Source organism: Stenella coeruleoalba (assembly GCF_951394435.1).
Source record: "Stenella coeruleoalba genome assembly, chromosome: 16".
NCBI lineage: Eukaryota > Metazoa > Chordata > Mammalia > Artiodactyla > Delphinidae > Stenella > Stenella coeruleoalba.
This window is the reverse complement of record NC_137162.1, coordinates 28731174-28744961: the sequence shown is the minus strand read 5'-3', so window position 1 is coordinate 28744961 and position 13788 is coordinate 28731174. Positions and strand designations below refer to the sequence as shown.

The following is a 13788-nucleotide window of genomic DNA, read 5'->3' as shown; positions in this document are numbered from 1 at the left end:
GCAGCAATGTTGCCTGGCATCTTTAGGCCAGAGTATGGTGTCTGGATTCCGTTTTAAGTGCATTGGGAATTTTTGTTAAGTTTGCTTCTCGGGTCTTTCCATTTGTCTTAGTCCATTTGGGCTGCTATAACAATTACCATCAACTGGGTGGCTTAAAGCACAAACATTTATTTCTCGCAGTTCTGGAGGCTGGATCTCCAAGTTCAAGGTGCTGGCAGATCCAGGTGGTGTCTCGTCTAGTGAGAACCCACTTCTTGGTTTGAAAATGGTTGTCTTCTCTTTGTATCCTCATATGGCGGGGAGGAGAGAGAGAAGAAGAAGGCTCTCTTCTTTTTTTTTTTTTTTGCGGTATGCGGGCCTCCCACCGCTGTGGCCCCTCCCATCACGGAGCACAGGCTCCGTGACGCGCAGGCTCAGTGGCCATGGCCCACGGGCCCAGCCGCCCCGCGGCACGCGGGATCCTCCTGGGCCGGGGCACGAACCCGCGTCCCCTGCATCGGCAGGCAGACTCCCAACCACTGCGCCACCAGGGAAGCCCGAAGGCTCTCTTCTTATAAGGACACTAATCCCATTCATGAAGTCTCCGCCTCCTCATGACCTAATTACCCCCACCTCCTAATGCCATCACCTTGGGGGTTAGGGTTTCAGCATATGAATTTTGGAGGGGACACAAACATTCAGTCCATAACACCATTTATATCTTAAGTTGAGAAAATCCATATGAGGCTTTGGGGAGAAAAGTGAATGAGATTTTGAGGAGTGGTGTTTACGCCTTTTTTTAACATTTAGAGAGTTTTTGAGGAAGCTCAGGGGGTGATTTCACTGGCCAAAGCCCCTGTGACTGTCTGCAAGGGCTTTTCCTGTCCAACAGACTAAGTTCTAGAACTGTTCATTAAGTCCAGTAGTAATTTGAGTTCAAGATAAAATTAGATAGAAAGGTGTATCCAGTGAGTATCTGGGAAAGGTATTAAAGCCATGATTAATAGTAGTTAATAAGTTATGAAGGTACCAAAGAATCCTTATGAATTTTTTAAATGTATTCTGTAAGTATCATTTTTAAATGAAGAATATTTGGCAGATGTCATATAGACAGAATTGTGTAACCATGGCCAAGATGCCCCATCACCATCTGGTGGCAGAATCTCTAAATTGCAGAATCGTGTTTTGAGGGATGAATAAACCACCTGAAAGTTGAAAATGTGAACGGAACATCATAAAATGATTGGAAACATCACACTGGCTGAAAGGTTAACTTCTGGACACATCGACTGCTAAGTCAAAATGTCCCAAAGGGTACCCTTAACTCCTATTAGTTTCAAGATAAACAGGTCTCCATTTCCTATGTAATTTAGAGGGTGCTTGAGTTCTTAACTGGCCAGAGTATAAGGCAACTTTAACTCAAGCTATTGTTAAAAAACGGTTGTAGCTACAGCAATGAAAAAAGAATAAGAACATATTGTCTTTGGAACAGTGGTTAGATTCCCTCAATGCCAATCAGTAAGTATTTGTTGAGCACTAAGGCTGGTTCTGGGCACCATGACCAATACTCAAGAAATACAGTTGGGGAGAAGAAACATAAGTCAAATGACAGTAACCAATGCAGGGTAGTATCTAATTGATTACAAAATCGTATGGCACTTTATTTTAAGCACTAATTTGTCTAGAGAATATACTGGACCTTTAAGAATTAGGAAAGAATAAGAGGAGAGTGAAGGCAATGCCAAGAGCGAGGAGTGGGGAACACTGATAAATAGGGGTATGGAAGGCAAGCGAACATGGCACATTCAAGGAATGTGAAAGAGGAGCTGAGCTGGACCAGTGGTTCTGACTGGCAAGCAGTGGGACTCTATGGCCATGCAAGGCTGTATTATCAAAACTGGGCAGAGCCGTTTAGTTGATCTGCTGGACCATCACTGTCCGATACAGTAGCCAGTTGCCACATGTGACTGTTGAGCGCATGAAATGTGGCTCATCCAAATTGATGTTTGGTAAAATGTAAAATAATGGTTTGGCCAAAAAGTTCATTCGTTTAGTGAATACGTTGTTCAATAAAGTTCTCCGTGAAAATGAAAAATGTGTCTTTTACTCTCACTTAAAACCAAACAAACTTTTTGGCCAACCCAATACATATTGAATTCCAAAGACTTGGTACAAAGATGAATGTAAGATTCCTTATTAATTATTTTATATTGGTGACATGTTGAAGTGATTTTGGATACATTGGGTCAAATGAAATATATGTATTATTAAAATTAATTTCACATGTTTGTTTTTACCTTTTAAAAATGTGACAACTAGAGAATTTTAATTTACCTATGTGACTCACATTATTTTTCTCTTGGACAGTACTGTAGTACGTAGAAAAGGCTTCATAGGTGAACAAGGGGAGGGAACTGACAAAAAGTGATGCTTGAATCTAGAAGTGCAGCTGGGTAGATTCCCTGAATACATTTCCAGAGAGGTCCCTTCTCAAATTTCTTTCAAGGTGACACATTGACATGGTATTTGTGATATTTGTTTTAGCTTAAAAAGTGGAAGCAGTGTGAAAGCAAGGCTGTGAGATGCCTAGAGCAGGTAACCAATGGGCAGTGCCTTTGTCTTGAGTAGGCAGTGTGTTTCACACCATATTTTCTAGGCGAAGGGTCTTCTTTAACTAAACTGGAAGCCAAATCTAAACTAACTAGTTAAAAGAACCCAAACAATAATATCAAGTGCTTTGTTGGGCTTATGAAGTGTCATTTAGGAAATTTTCCTGTTCAAGCCAGGAGAACCTGCAAGACTCCGAAGAAAGCTTCACCTTTAGACACCCATGGGCACATTAGAAAATTGAGTTTTGATGATAACCTTGGCTCAGACCATGTGCCAGCTTCTCTTCAGTCATCTGATGCCTATGGACCCCAAAAAACAGCAGTTTTGGGGGGACCTCCCATAAAGTTTTGTGAAAGGCAGCCTCCGCGGGCATGTGAAAGGCAGCCTAATGCAGCCAGGTGTGTTTGCAGTGTACAGAGCTGAGCTCAGATGATTTCCCCTGGAGAGCAAGAGTAAAGGCCCTTTAAAGTGAAATGCCCAGATTGCAAGGGGTGCCATTATCAGACCCTGGAGTTTCCCCTCTGAGAACTTGGAGTTCCCACTTCCATCTTCCATCTCCCTGGCCCCAAAGAATGAATAGCACTTTCCCAGGCAGAACACACATCACATGGCTGGGACTCTGAAGGCTTGCTAACTGTCAAACCTTAGGCAAGTCCCCCATCTTTCTGGACCTCATTTTCTTATTTGTAAAATGGGCATCACGAAACCTCTCATGCCTACCCCATGCAGTCATTGTGACCAAAGGAGACAACACATTCCTAAGTGCTCTGTGAGCCATAATGCACTGTGTGGCTGGAAGTTTCCATCCTCATATCCCAACATCTGTCTGCAAAAGCAAGCTCTCTTGGGTAACATTAGCACTAGAGCTTTCACCAGCGTCTGAAAATCTAATCATCAGTTCCATCTCTTTAGGATATTTGTAGAACTTTCAGTAATATGTAGGGTTTCCCAAAAGAAATAACCCAACGATGTTTTAAAGAAAAAATTGAAAAGAAATTGCAAACCAATTTTGTGAAAACGCTATCAGGGATGAGTTTGTTACTGCAAGTAAATAAATTTATTTGTGAGCTTCCTGGTCATAAAAGGAAAAAGGAGAAACCTAGTGGATATTTGAGTTCTCATCCAGTATAAGAAAGTATATAATTCATCTAGAGAAAGGAGCTTATTCCTGGCACTAATTTCATGAAGGATTTATCAGATGGATTCCTATATGACTATGGAAGGCATCAGAAAAAAATAATAGTAATAAATTGGCTTCATCGGTGGTTTTGCCAGTTTATGTTGTTCATTTGGAGGTTTCTTATTTCAGCCCTTGACACAAGCTGGGGGTCTTGCTCTTGCCGAGTCCCCACTGACTGCCCTTTAGGAAGAGGGTCCTTGGCAACAGTATAAGCCTGTGTTTTAAACCTCTCAGTGGGCAACCACCCTGCTAACTGAAGATGCCCTCCATCCTCTCCTGGGTCTCGGGAGAAGGCTTGGCTCCGCCAGGTGCTAGAGTCCAGAGCCAATAAAAATGAACAGAGGGAGCTCTGGTGGCAAACAAGCAAAAGGGTCCCCTCATTGTCCCTTAACTGCTGGGCTGGTACAACTTGGGTAAGGCCCCCAGATCATAGATCCCGGGCCACCAAGGCCAGGCGTTCCCAAGCACCTTAGTGGGGCTGCTTCTGAGCTCAGGGAGGCAGACTACATCCAGGGAGGGCTCTGCCCAGCTCCTCCTGAGCTTCCGCCCCTTCCTTCCAGATCACACGGCAGCAGTACCAGAATGCGCTCACCGCCTGCCGCATGGACAGCTCACCTCAGTCCCCCGACGTGGAGGCCTTCACTGACGGAGACTCCACCAAGGCCCCCATGACCCGGGGCACACCCCAGACCCCCAAGGATGACGCTGCCGTCACCCTCCTGAGCAACAGGAACAGCCTGCCGTGTAAGTCAGTTGGGAGGATGATGGGCCGGGCTACCGTGGGATAGGGACGGCCCTACCTTCCTCCTCAGTCCTGCCCAGAGCTGCCATCTTGTCCTCATGGGGCCCCAGGTCTTCTACAAAGCAGGGAGGTGACGCACTCACTGTCCTCCCCAGGCAGCCGTTCAGATGGGCTGAGAAGCCCCAGTGAGGTCATGTACCTGAGGATGGAGGAGATGGCCTTCACCCAGGAGGAGATGACAGACTTCGAGGGGCAGAGCACGCAGCAACTCTCACTGTCTCCTGCAGCTGTTCCCATGAGAGCAGGTCAGGGAGGGTAACTGGGCCCTGCAGGAACAGGTGGGGGTGGGGGTCAAGGCCACCAGGTGCTGGGACGGCCCAGGGTGAGCCATGTGAGGGAAGTCTGGGACCCCGTCCCCATGTAAAACTTCCCACCTCCTTATTCCACCCGGGAAGGGAAACTAAGGCTTACTATGCACCTACCATGCGTCAGACCCATCTTAATCCATTCTCCTAGGAAAACAGTGTGTAGGACACTGTTAGCTAGGTTTCCACCTGGATTCAGATCCTGGCTTCTCCACTTAGGAGCTCTGCAAGTTACTTTAACCTAAGACTAGGTTTCCTTATCTTAATAGATATGTTTCCTTATATTAGTAGATATAAATCACAGTGGCTAGCTCATGAAGTAGCTCTGAGCATAAATGAGATCACGTTTACAGGAGGGCACATCATAGTACTTGGTACCATGCTCCCTAAATGTTAAGTATCAATAGTTATTATTAGGCCTAATTTACACATTAGGAAACTGAGGTCAGGCATCACTCTTACTAAGGTTCGTCCCTTCCTTTGGGCTCCAGAGACTAGCTAGTAAGCTGGTTTTGAACTTTCGCTTGCTGAGGAACCTCAACCAAAACACCCTACCTGGATCCCTGGGTGTGTAGGTGGGAAAGGCTTGTGTTCTTTCTTCTTTCCTTTCTCTCAGCATCAGATAGTGAATGTTGTCATATCAACCTGGACACAGAGACCAGCCGCTGCAGCAGCAGCTTTGAGGAAACCATGGGCCAGAAGTTGCTGAGAACCTTGAGTGAGTAGCTCTTCACCCAGATGAAAACGGCCCGCCAGCTGGTTAGTACAAAAAACACGTTAGGATCTTATTCCTGGAGGAGGAACCATTGACTCCTGTTGGGAACTCTAATGAGGTACAATTGTGGATACCCATAATAGGGCTCAGGCAGTACTGCACCTTTGATACTTTGGGGAGCTGTCCCACTCAGTTGGTGGTCATCTAGGACAGGAGTCTGCAAACCACGGCCACAGATCAAATCCTGACCTCCCTCCCCCGCCCATTCCTGTAAAAAATAAAGACTTACTGGATCATAGAAGCCCCTTGTTATTGATGGCCACAATGGCAGAGTTGAGTAGTTGCAACAGGGACCAAATGGCCTGCAAAACCTAAAACATTTACAATCTGGTCCTTTAAGGAAAGAATTTGTGTTTGGGACACTCAATAAAAAGGAAAGCAATATCCTCGGTGGAAAGAAGTCCATGGCAGAGAGAACAAGGTGAAAAATACTCCTTCCTAAAAACAGTGGAGCTGGGAACAGAGTGCCCTTCCATCCTTGAGGGCAGTTACATAATTACCCCCACGTACCCCAGTGCAGAAGGAAGGTTGCCTCTGATCTAGAGAATGTAGGTCCCCGGTGCGGGGTGTGGCTCCCAGCTACACCCACCACCCCTGGCTCAGGGACATCAAAGTCCGTGAGACCAGCCCTCTCTCAGAGGGTGTCTGGCAGTCATCTGAGCTGGGGATGGTGGGGCGTGATCCTGAGGCATTGTGTGGGCTTCACTCAGTCCCCTCCAGGAAATCTCCATTCCATTGGCACTAGCCTGGGTGCGCGGCTTTTTGGAGATGTCATCTCAGGTGGAAGGTGCATCCTAATCCTTCAAGATGTAAATATGCTGATGTCAGCACCAGGAGACAATGCAGGTTACTTCTGACAAACTATCAAGGGCTTTGTCTCCATTCCTGCTTCTATTTTGAAGAAAGCTTAGACCACCGAGAGAGTATCAATGTCCTCCCAGTCTTAAAGATTGATCCTTACAAGCTGTGTTTTTCAGGTGGTCAAAAAAGGAAGAGGTCACCAGATGGAGAGAGAACCTCTGAGGAGAACTCCAACTTAACCCCTCTCATCACATGACAGGGCAGTCAGCGTTCGCTGGGTGCGTGAGATTCCAGAGCTTTGGGGAGAACCCGTCCTCCCATCATCTGCTTCTCCCCAAGGCCTCCCACAGGTGACAGAGCGTTCCGCTTTCCTTACCACCTCTTCACCCCTAGCTGTCAGTTTGGCAGATTTTCCCTCGTTCCTCCAGTTTGACTCAGAGCCTTGCGGTAGCCATAACGGAAGGAGGTGCCTCAGTGGAACATGCTAGAAATGGTTTTATCCACAGCACAGTCTGGGACTGGAGAAGAAATGACCCCAGGCTGACAGTGCCACTCGAGGATCCCTGATGCCCTTTTTTGTTCTTTGGTGTCCCCTGGCACCATATTTCATACTTAGCTTAGGTCAAAAGGTGCCACTGGCAGACGGGCACAAAGGAGGCTGGAGCAGCAGATAGGAAGATTAGTTCAGGAGATGCACCACGAATTCCTCCAGAACATTAGAGCAGCGGGACAGTCACGTTGGCATGTGAAGTTACAGGACAGAAAACTGTCAGTGACCAGTTTCCTGTTAGATAAGGGTTCCAGCAGCCTGGGAGGTGTGTCTCAGCTGGAATGGAAAGAATGTGAGATGGAACCTCAAGTCACTGTTATTTCCCAGGGACACATCTGTTTTGGCTCCTGATCAGTACTCATCAATCCAACAATAAATCTGCTCTGGAAGAGGAGGAGCAGGGAGCAGAGAACCCCATTTGGGAGCCAGAGATGGAACTTCAGGTTTTAAGTTCAAAAAATATGTATGTGGAAAGTTTTTAGCCATGACAAACCAAAGAGTGCCCAGGTCGGCCAAGAAGGATGCAAGCTCTCATGGGACTTCAGTGTATATTACACTGGAACACTGAAGAATCACTCTTCTTTTTTCATCCATTCCCCCCACCCCCACCCATTACTCCACTCCAGCAAGTCAGCTGAGCGTACTTTATTCTAAGAACGTACTGATCTTAGATCTCTGGTTTTTCACCTGATGTTGGGGCAGGTGCAATTCCAAGCATCACCACCAGATGGCAGGATGACTGCACAGACCTACTTGAAGAACAAACTCGTTCTGATCCGGAACCACACAGCCAGCCTTAGGGAAAATGTGGAAGTAAGTGAAGGTTGTCTTTGGGACACCTGCCCCCCTTTCTGATGTATATCCCACCCCTAGATCAGGGATCCAGTGATCCAGTGCTACCTGCTGATCTCCAAACCATTCCCTAACTTTTCTCTGGGGTATACTATTCAGGCTTCCCTTCCCTTCCTCCAAAACCATTACTCTCACCTCCCCCCACCCATTCAATCAATAATCACATGGGGAGCGGGGAGGCTGATAATTCCTCTGGGTTATTTGCATCTCAAAAGAAAATACCCAGAGGAACCTTTAACTCAGGGGGTCCTTAACTTGGGGTCGATTGCTCCAGGGGGTCCATTGTTGGACTTCAGAGGGTCTATGAAACCCCTGACTCTGTCAGAATTTAGTGTCTGCGTTCTTATGTGTGTTTTCCAGAGGCCTAAAGCTTTCATACGATTTTCAAAGGTCTCAGACCCACAAAGTGTTAAAACCCACTATTTTAACTAGTGGAACTTTCAGCCCAGAGTTTCTGCAGTGCAGAGTGAAGTGAATACTGGTTAGTTTGAGACAGATTCTTCTCAAGTGTCCATCAAATCGATAGGGAAAGCTGGCACACGCCACGTGGAAGTCGTCAGAAACCCCTGACACACCCTGTGGTGCTGTACAGCCTACACCTGACATAACTTGGTCCCCCTCCCCCACCAAACCAGAGCAGGTGTTGCCAACAGGAGGGACACAGCATGTGGAAGTAGACTTTCCAGCTGGAGATGCCTCTTTCATCAATGTATTATTGACTTCACATCCCTTGCCTGGCTCTGCCTGAGGCTCAGCAGCGCATGACTTCTTGTAGATAACTCACAGCTACCACCCACCCCCAACACCTGCTCTTGCCTGGTAGAAATAGGCAAAGTGTCAGCCCTTGGTGCTGGGTGCTCTGACCCAAACCAGTAAACAGTGAGTTTCAAACAAGGACTGCCATCATGCAGTCATCTTGCCCAGCTGGCCACTGGCCCGAGGGGGCCTGCCTGTCTAGTCTTCCTTTCATTACCCCTTACACCACTGCTGTTGCATTAATCCATCCCTATGCAAAATCCCTAAGGAGCCTGTCACCACTCCCCTCCCTATTCCCCACCCCAACCCAAGATTTTCTTCAGATTTAAAAAAAAAAAAAGAGGATTTTAAAATAAAGCATTTGTGAAGGCTCAATAACTGTAAATAATTTTTAAATAAAATAAAAATGCTTTTCCTGGAATGTGGCTGTTTCCCTTGCCCCGGCATCTCAGTGTTCTGACATGGTTTCATTTGAGGTGCAGGGTGGGTGGTGCACACATAATTATCTTACCTGAGGCCCACCTGCCTAAAGAGGCACCCCTCTTGAGACCAGGTGTGAGGTTGCAGGTAAGGTTACAGAAAAGCCCTCGCGCTCTGCTTTGGGATATCAGATGGGTAAGATGTTGCAAGAACGAATGCCAGAAATGGAAAGTAAAAGCCAAATGAGAAGCCAGAGTGTGACTTCTGGACAAGGAAGAAGCACAAGGATGATAATGAGAAGGGCTGGCGTTTGCCAGAGCCCCGTGATGTGCAAGGCACTGGGCTGGGTGCCTTCTAAGTTCAAGGTCTTGGAGGCCAAAACCCAGTCTAGCACTTGAGACAATGTGCTGGTCACACTGGCTCACTTCTGTAGGCCCTTTGGAGAGGAGCAAAAGTGGCCTAATTTCAGCACTTTCCAACCAAAGGCTGGGAAAAGGAACGAGGGAGCGGGCAGGGCTTATTGATTAGTTTTAAACCAAGGCAGGAGCGAGGGGACAGCCAGACAGGTGGGCACAGGTGTTGGGGTTTTTAAGGTCTTTGCAGAGGGTTGGAATCTGACACCTACTACCAAGGTCTTCAACCACCACACAGGACAATTAGCAAGTGACCTGCACCAGTACGACCCATGATTCTTCCCAGGAGCCTCCATAGGCTGTTAAGTTCATTAACAGTAAATAAATGATACAACTATTTTGCTGAGGGTTTTATGTGCCAGGTCTTGTGCTAAGCAGGTGTGCAGTGTGAACCTCAGAGGTAGGACTGGTCCACGCTTGCGAGGAAGCACTCACACCCCTAGGCTCCGCAACTTCCTGGCCATGGAAACTTGAGCAATTCACCTAACTGTTCCCAGCCTATTTCATAGACTGTAAAAGAGGGCAGGCTGTGAAACTTCCTTTCCAGGGTGATTTTGAGAAAGAAATGAGCGTTCCTGCATGTGAGAGGCGCCGAGAAGCCCTGCAGTAAAGAAACCTGTGTAACTCACTTAGCCTGGCTTTTCCCAGACTTGCTCAGAGCCCCGGCTCATGGGGAAAAAGAACACGCTGTTGGGAATATATGTAAGAAGAGAATGAAGAAAGGCAGATTCCTATTGAGACTGGGGCTTTTATTTATTTTTGGCTTACTTGGGTCTTAGTTGTGGCACATGGGCTTCTCTCTAGTTGTAGCAGGCAGGCTTAGTTGCCCCATGGCATGTGGGATCTTAGTTCCCCAACCAGGGATCAAACCCACATCCCCTGCATTGGAAGGCAGATTCTTAACCACTGGACCACCAGGGAACTCCTGAGACTGGGGCTTTTTTAAATACTAAAAACATTTGAGAACTTTGGTAGGTATACTTTGACTTAAAGAAGTGTTTTCAACCGGTTTTTCATTAGCAATCCCCCTAAAGACAAAAATTAAGTTCAAATTCTCCCCAACAAGAGAAATTAAATACCCAGAAATAAGATTTTGTCAAGTAAGATTGTGCTTTGCAGGACTACAAAATCACTTTAATATCTCGGACTTTCTTTGTCCCCATGAACCAATTTTTAGCCCCTATCTAAGGGGTACTATCACCCTTGTTGAGAATTCATGGTTTAAAGCTGTGTTTCGGAAGAATGATAGAAGACTGACAAAATGTAGAATCATTCGACTCAAGTTTTGTTATTCTTCCCTTATGAAGGGCAAGCATCTTTAAATAGGAAGAACAAATATTGAAAGAAAGAAAAATAGAATGAAAGTAATGAAGAGTTGAGTGCAAGGTCATCTCATCACTTGAAATCTGTTCCCATCCACTGGACCCAATCATGCACCTGCACATGTTTTCTGAAGGACTGCTAGGGAGCCAGCCAGGTGGTGAAGGATCTGTAAACCATAATCTGTGCTCAAACACTGCAGAATCTTGGAGGGAGGAGTTTCACAGGGAGAAGCAAAAACAAGGGATAACAACCGCTATTCTCAAATATTTGAAAAGTCATCAATTAGAAGTGCCAGTACAATTAATGTCTGTGGTTTAAAGGAAGAGAAGAGGGGGACTGGGTGAGTAGGACAGATGGAGATCAAATTCTGGATCAAGGTAAAAGATCTTTGTAATGAAATTACTCCATCAGTAGAATGGGATGTTTCACCAAGCATTGAAAGAACCCAACCCACAGAGGGCAGACAGCAGAAGCAAGAAGAACTACAATTCTGCAGCCTGTGAAAGGAAAACCACATTCACAGAAAGACAGACAAAATGAAAAGGCAGAGGGCTTTGTACCAGATGGAGGAACAATATAAAACCCCAGAAAAACAATTAAATGAAGTGGAGATAGGCAACCTCCCAGGAAAAGAATTCAAAATAATGATAGTGAAGATGATCCAGGACCTCGGAAAAAGAATGGAGGCAAAGATCGAGAAGATGCAAGAAATGTTTAACAAAGACTTAGAAGAATTAAAGAACAAACACCTAGAAGAATTAAAGAACAAACAAACAGAGATGAACAATACAATAACTGAAATGAAAAATACATTAGAAGGAATCAATAGCAGAATAACTGAGGCAGAAGAATGGGTAAGTGACCTGGAAGACAGAATGGTGGATTCACTGCTGCAGAACAGAATAAAGAAAAAAGAATGAAAAGAAATGAAGACAGCCTAAGAGACCTTTATGACAACATTAAACACTACAACATTCGCATTATAGGGGTCCCAGAAGGAGAAGAGAGACAAAGGACCCGAGAAAATATTTGAAGAGATTATAGTCGAAAACTTCTCTAACATGGGAAAGGAAATAGCCACCCAAGTCCAGGAAGCACAGACAGTCCCAGGCAGGATAAACCCAAGTAGAAACACGCTGAGACACATAGTAATCAAATTGACAAAAATTAAAGACAAAGAAAAATTATTGAAAGCAACATGAAAAATATGACAAATAACAGACAAGGGAACTCCCATAAGGTTAACAGCTGATTTCTCAGCAGAAACTCTACAAGCCAGAAGGGAGTGGCACGATATATTTAAAGTAATGAAAGGGAAGAACCTACAACCAAGATTACTTTACCCAGCAAGGATCTCATTCAGATTCAACGGAGAAATCAAAAGCTCTACAGACAAGCAAAAGCTAAGAGAATTCAGCACCACCAAACCAGCTCTACAACAAATGCCAAAGGAACTTCTCTAAGTGGGAAACACAAGAGAAGAAAAGGACCTACCAAAAAAAACCCAAAACAATTAAGAAAATGGTAATAGGAACATAGATATCGATAATTACCTTATATGTGAATGAATTAAATGCTCCAACCAAAAGACACAGGCTTCCTGAATGGATACAAAAACAACACCCATATATATGCTGTCTACAAGAGACCCACTTCAGACCTAGGGACACATACAGACTGAAAGTGAGGGGATGGAAAAAGATATTCCATGCAAATGGAAGTCAAAAGAAAGCTGGAGTAGCTATTCTCATATCAGACAGAAGAGACTTTAAAATAAAGACTATTACAAGAGACAAAGAAGGACACAACATAATGATCAAGGGATCGATCCAAGAAGAAGATATAACAATTATAAATATATATGCACCCAACACAGGAGCACTTCAATACATAAGGCAACTGCTAACAGTTATAAAAGAGAAAATCGACAGTAACACAGTAATAGTGGGGGACTTTAACACTTCACTTACACCAATGGACACATCATCCAAAATGAAAATAAATAAGGAAACAGAAGCTTTAAATGAAACAATAGACCAGATAGATTGAAGTGATATTTACAGGACATTCCATCCAAAAACAGCAGATTACACTTTCTTCTCAAGTGTGCATGGAACATTCTCCAGGATAGAGCACATCTTGCGTCACAAATCAAGCCTCGGTAAATTTAAGAAAACTGAAATCATATCAAGTAGCTTTTCTGACCACAATGCTATGAGATTAGAAATCAATTACAGGGGGGAAAAAAACATAAAAAACACAAACACATGGAGGCTAAACAATACGTTACTAAATAACCAAGAGATCACTGAAGAAATCAAGGAGGATATCAAAAAATACCTAGAGACAAATTACAATGAAAACACGATGATCCGAAACCTATGGGATGCAGCAAAAGCAGTTCTAAGAGGGAGGTTTAGAGCAATACAAGCCTACCTCAAGAAACAAGAAAAATCTCAAATAAACAATCTAACCTTACACCTAAAGGAACTAGAGAAAGAAGAACAAACAAAATCCAAAGTTAACAGAAGGAAAGAAATCATAAAGATCAGAGCAGACATAAATGAAATAAAAACAAAGAAAACAATAGCAAAGATCAATAAAACTAAAAGCTGGTTCTCTGAGAAGATAAACAAAATTGATAAACCCGTAGCCAGATTCATCATGAAAAAAAGGAAGAGGACTCAAATCAATAAAATTAGAAATGAAAAAGGAGAAGTTACAACAGACACTGCAGAAATAGAAAGCATCATAAGAGACTACTACAGGCAACTCTATGCCAATAAAATGGACAACCTGGAAAAAATGGACAAATTCTTAGAAAGGTATAACCTCCCAAGACTGAACCAGGAATAGAAAATATGAACAGACCAATCACAAGTAATGAAATTGAAACACTGATTAAAAGTCTTCCAACAAACAAATCTCCGGCACCAGATGGTCTCACAGGTGAATTCTATCAAACATTTAGAGAAGAGCTAACACCCATCCTTCTCAAACTCTTCTGAAAAATTGCAGAGGA

The 13788-nt window shown here is 44.5% G+C and overlaps 1 protein-coding gene across 3 annotated transcripts in view; it reads left to right on the top strand.

Annotated features, from left to right (window-relative positions):
• CNNM1 (cyclin and CBS domain divalent metal cation transport mediator 1) overlaps nt 1-9874 on the top strand; it is a 49565-nt gene extending 39691 nt beyond the window's left edge. Inside the window, exons 8-12 of one of the 3 annotated variants that reach the window (XR_013824277.1) lie at nt 4330-4513; nt 4667-4816; nt 5493-5594; nt 6629-6802; nt 7705-9874. Coding sequence is in view for 2 of the 3 variants with exons in the window: in XM_079900192.1 (XP_079756318.1) it covers nt 4330-4513; nt 4667-4816; nt 5493-5594; nt 6629-6708 (516 nt within the window). In the remaining variant the exon portion in view is untranslated. Of the gene's footprint in view, nt 1-4329; nt 4514-4666; nt 4817-5492; nt 5595-6628 lie in introns of all 3 variants that reach the window. The other 2 variants (XM_079900192.1, XM_079900191.1) reach the window with 2 other exon arrangements.
• The last annotated feature ends 3914 nt before the right edge of the window (nt 9875-13788 follow it).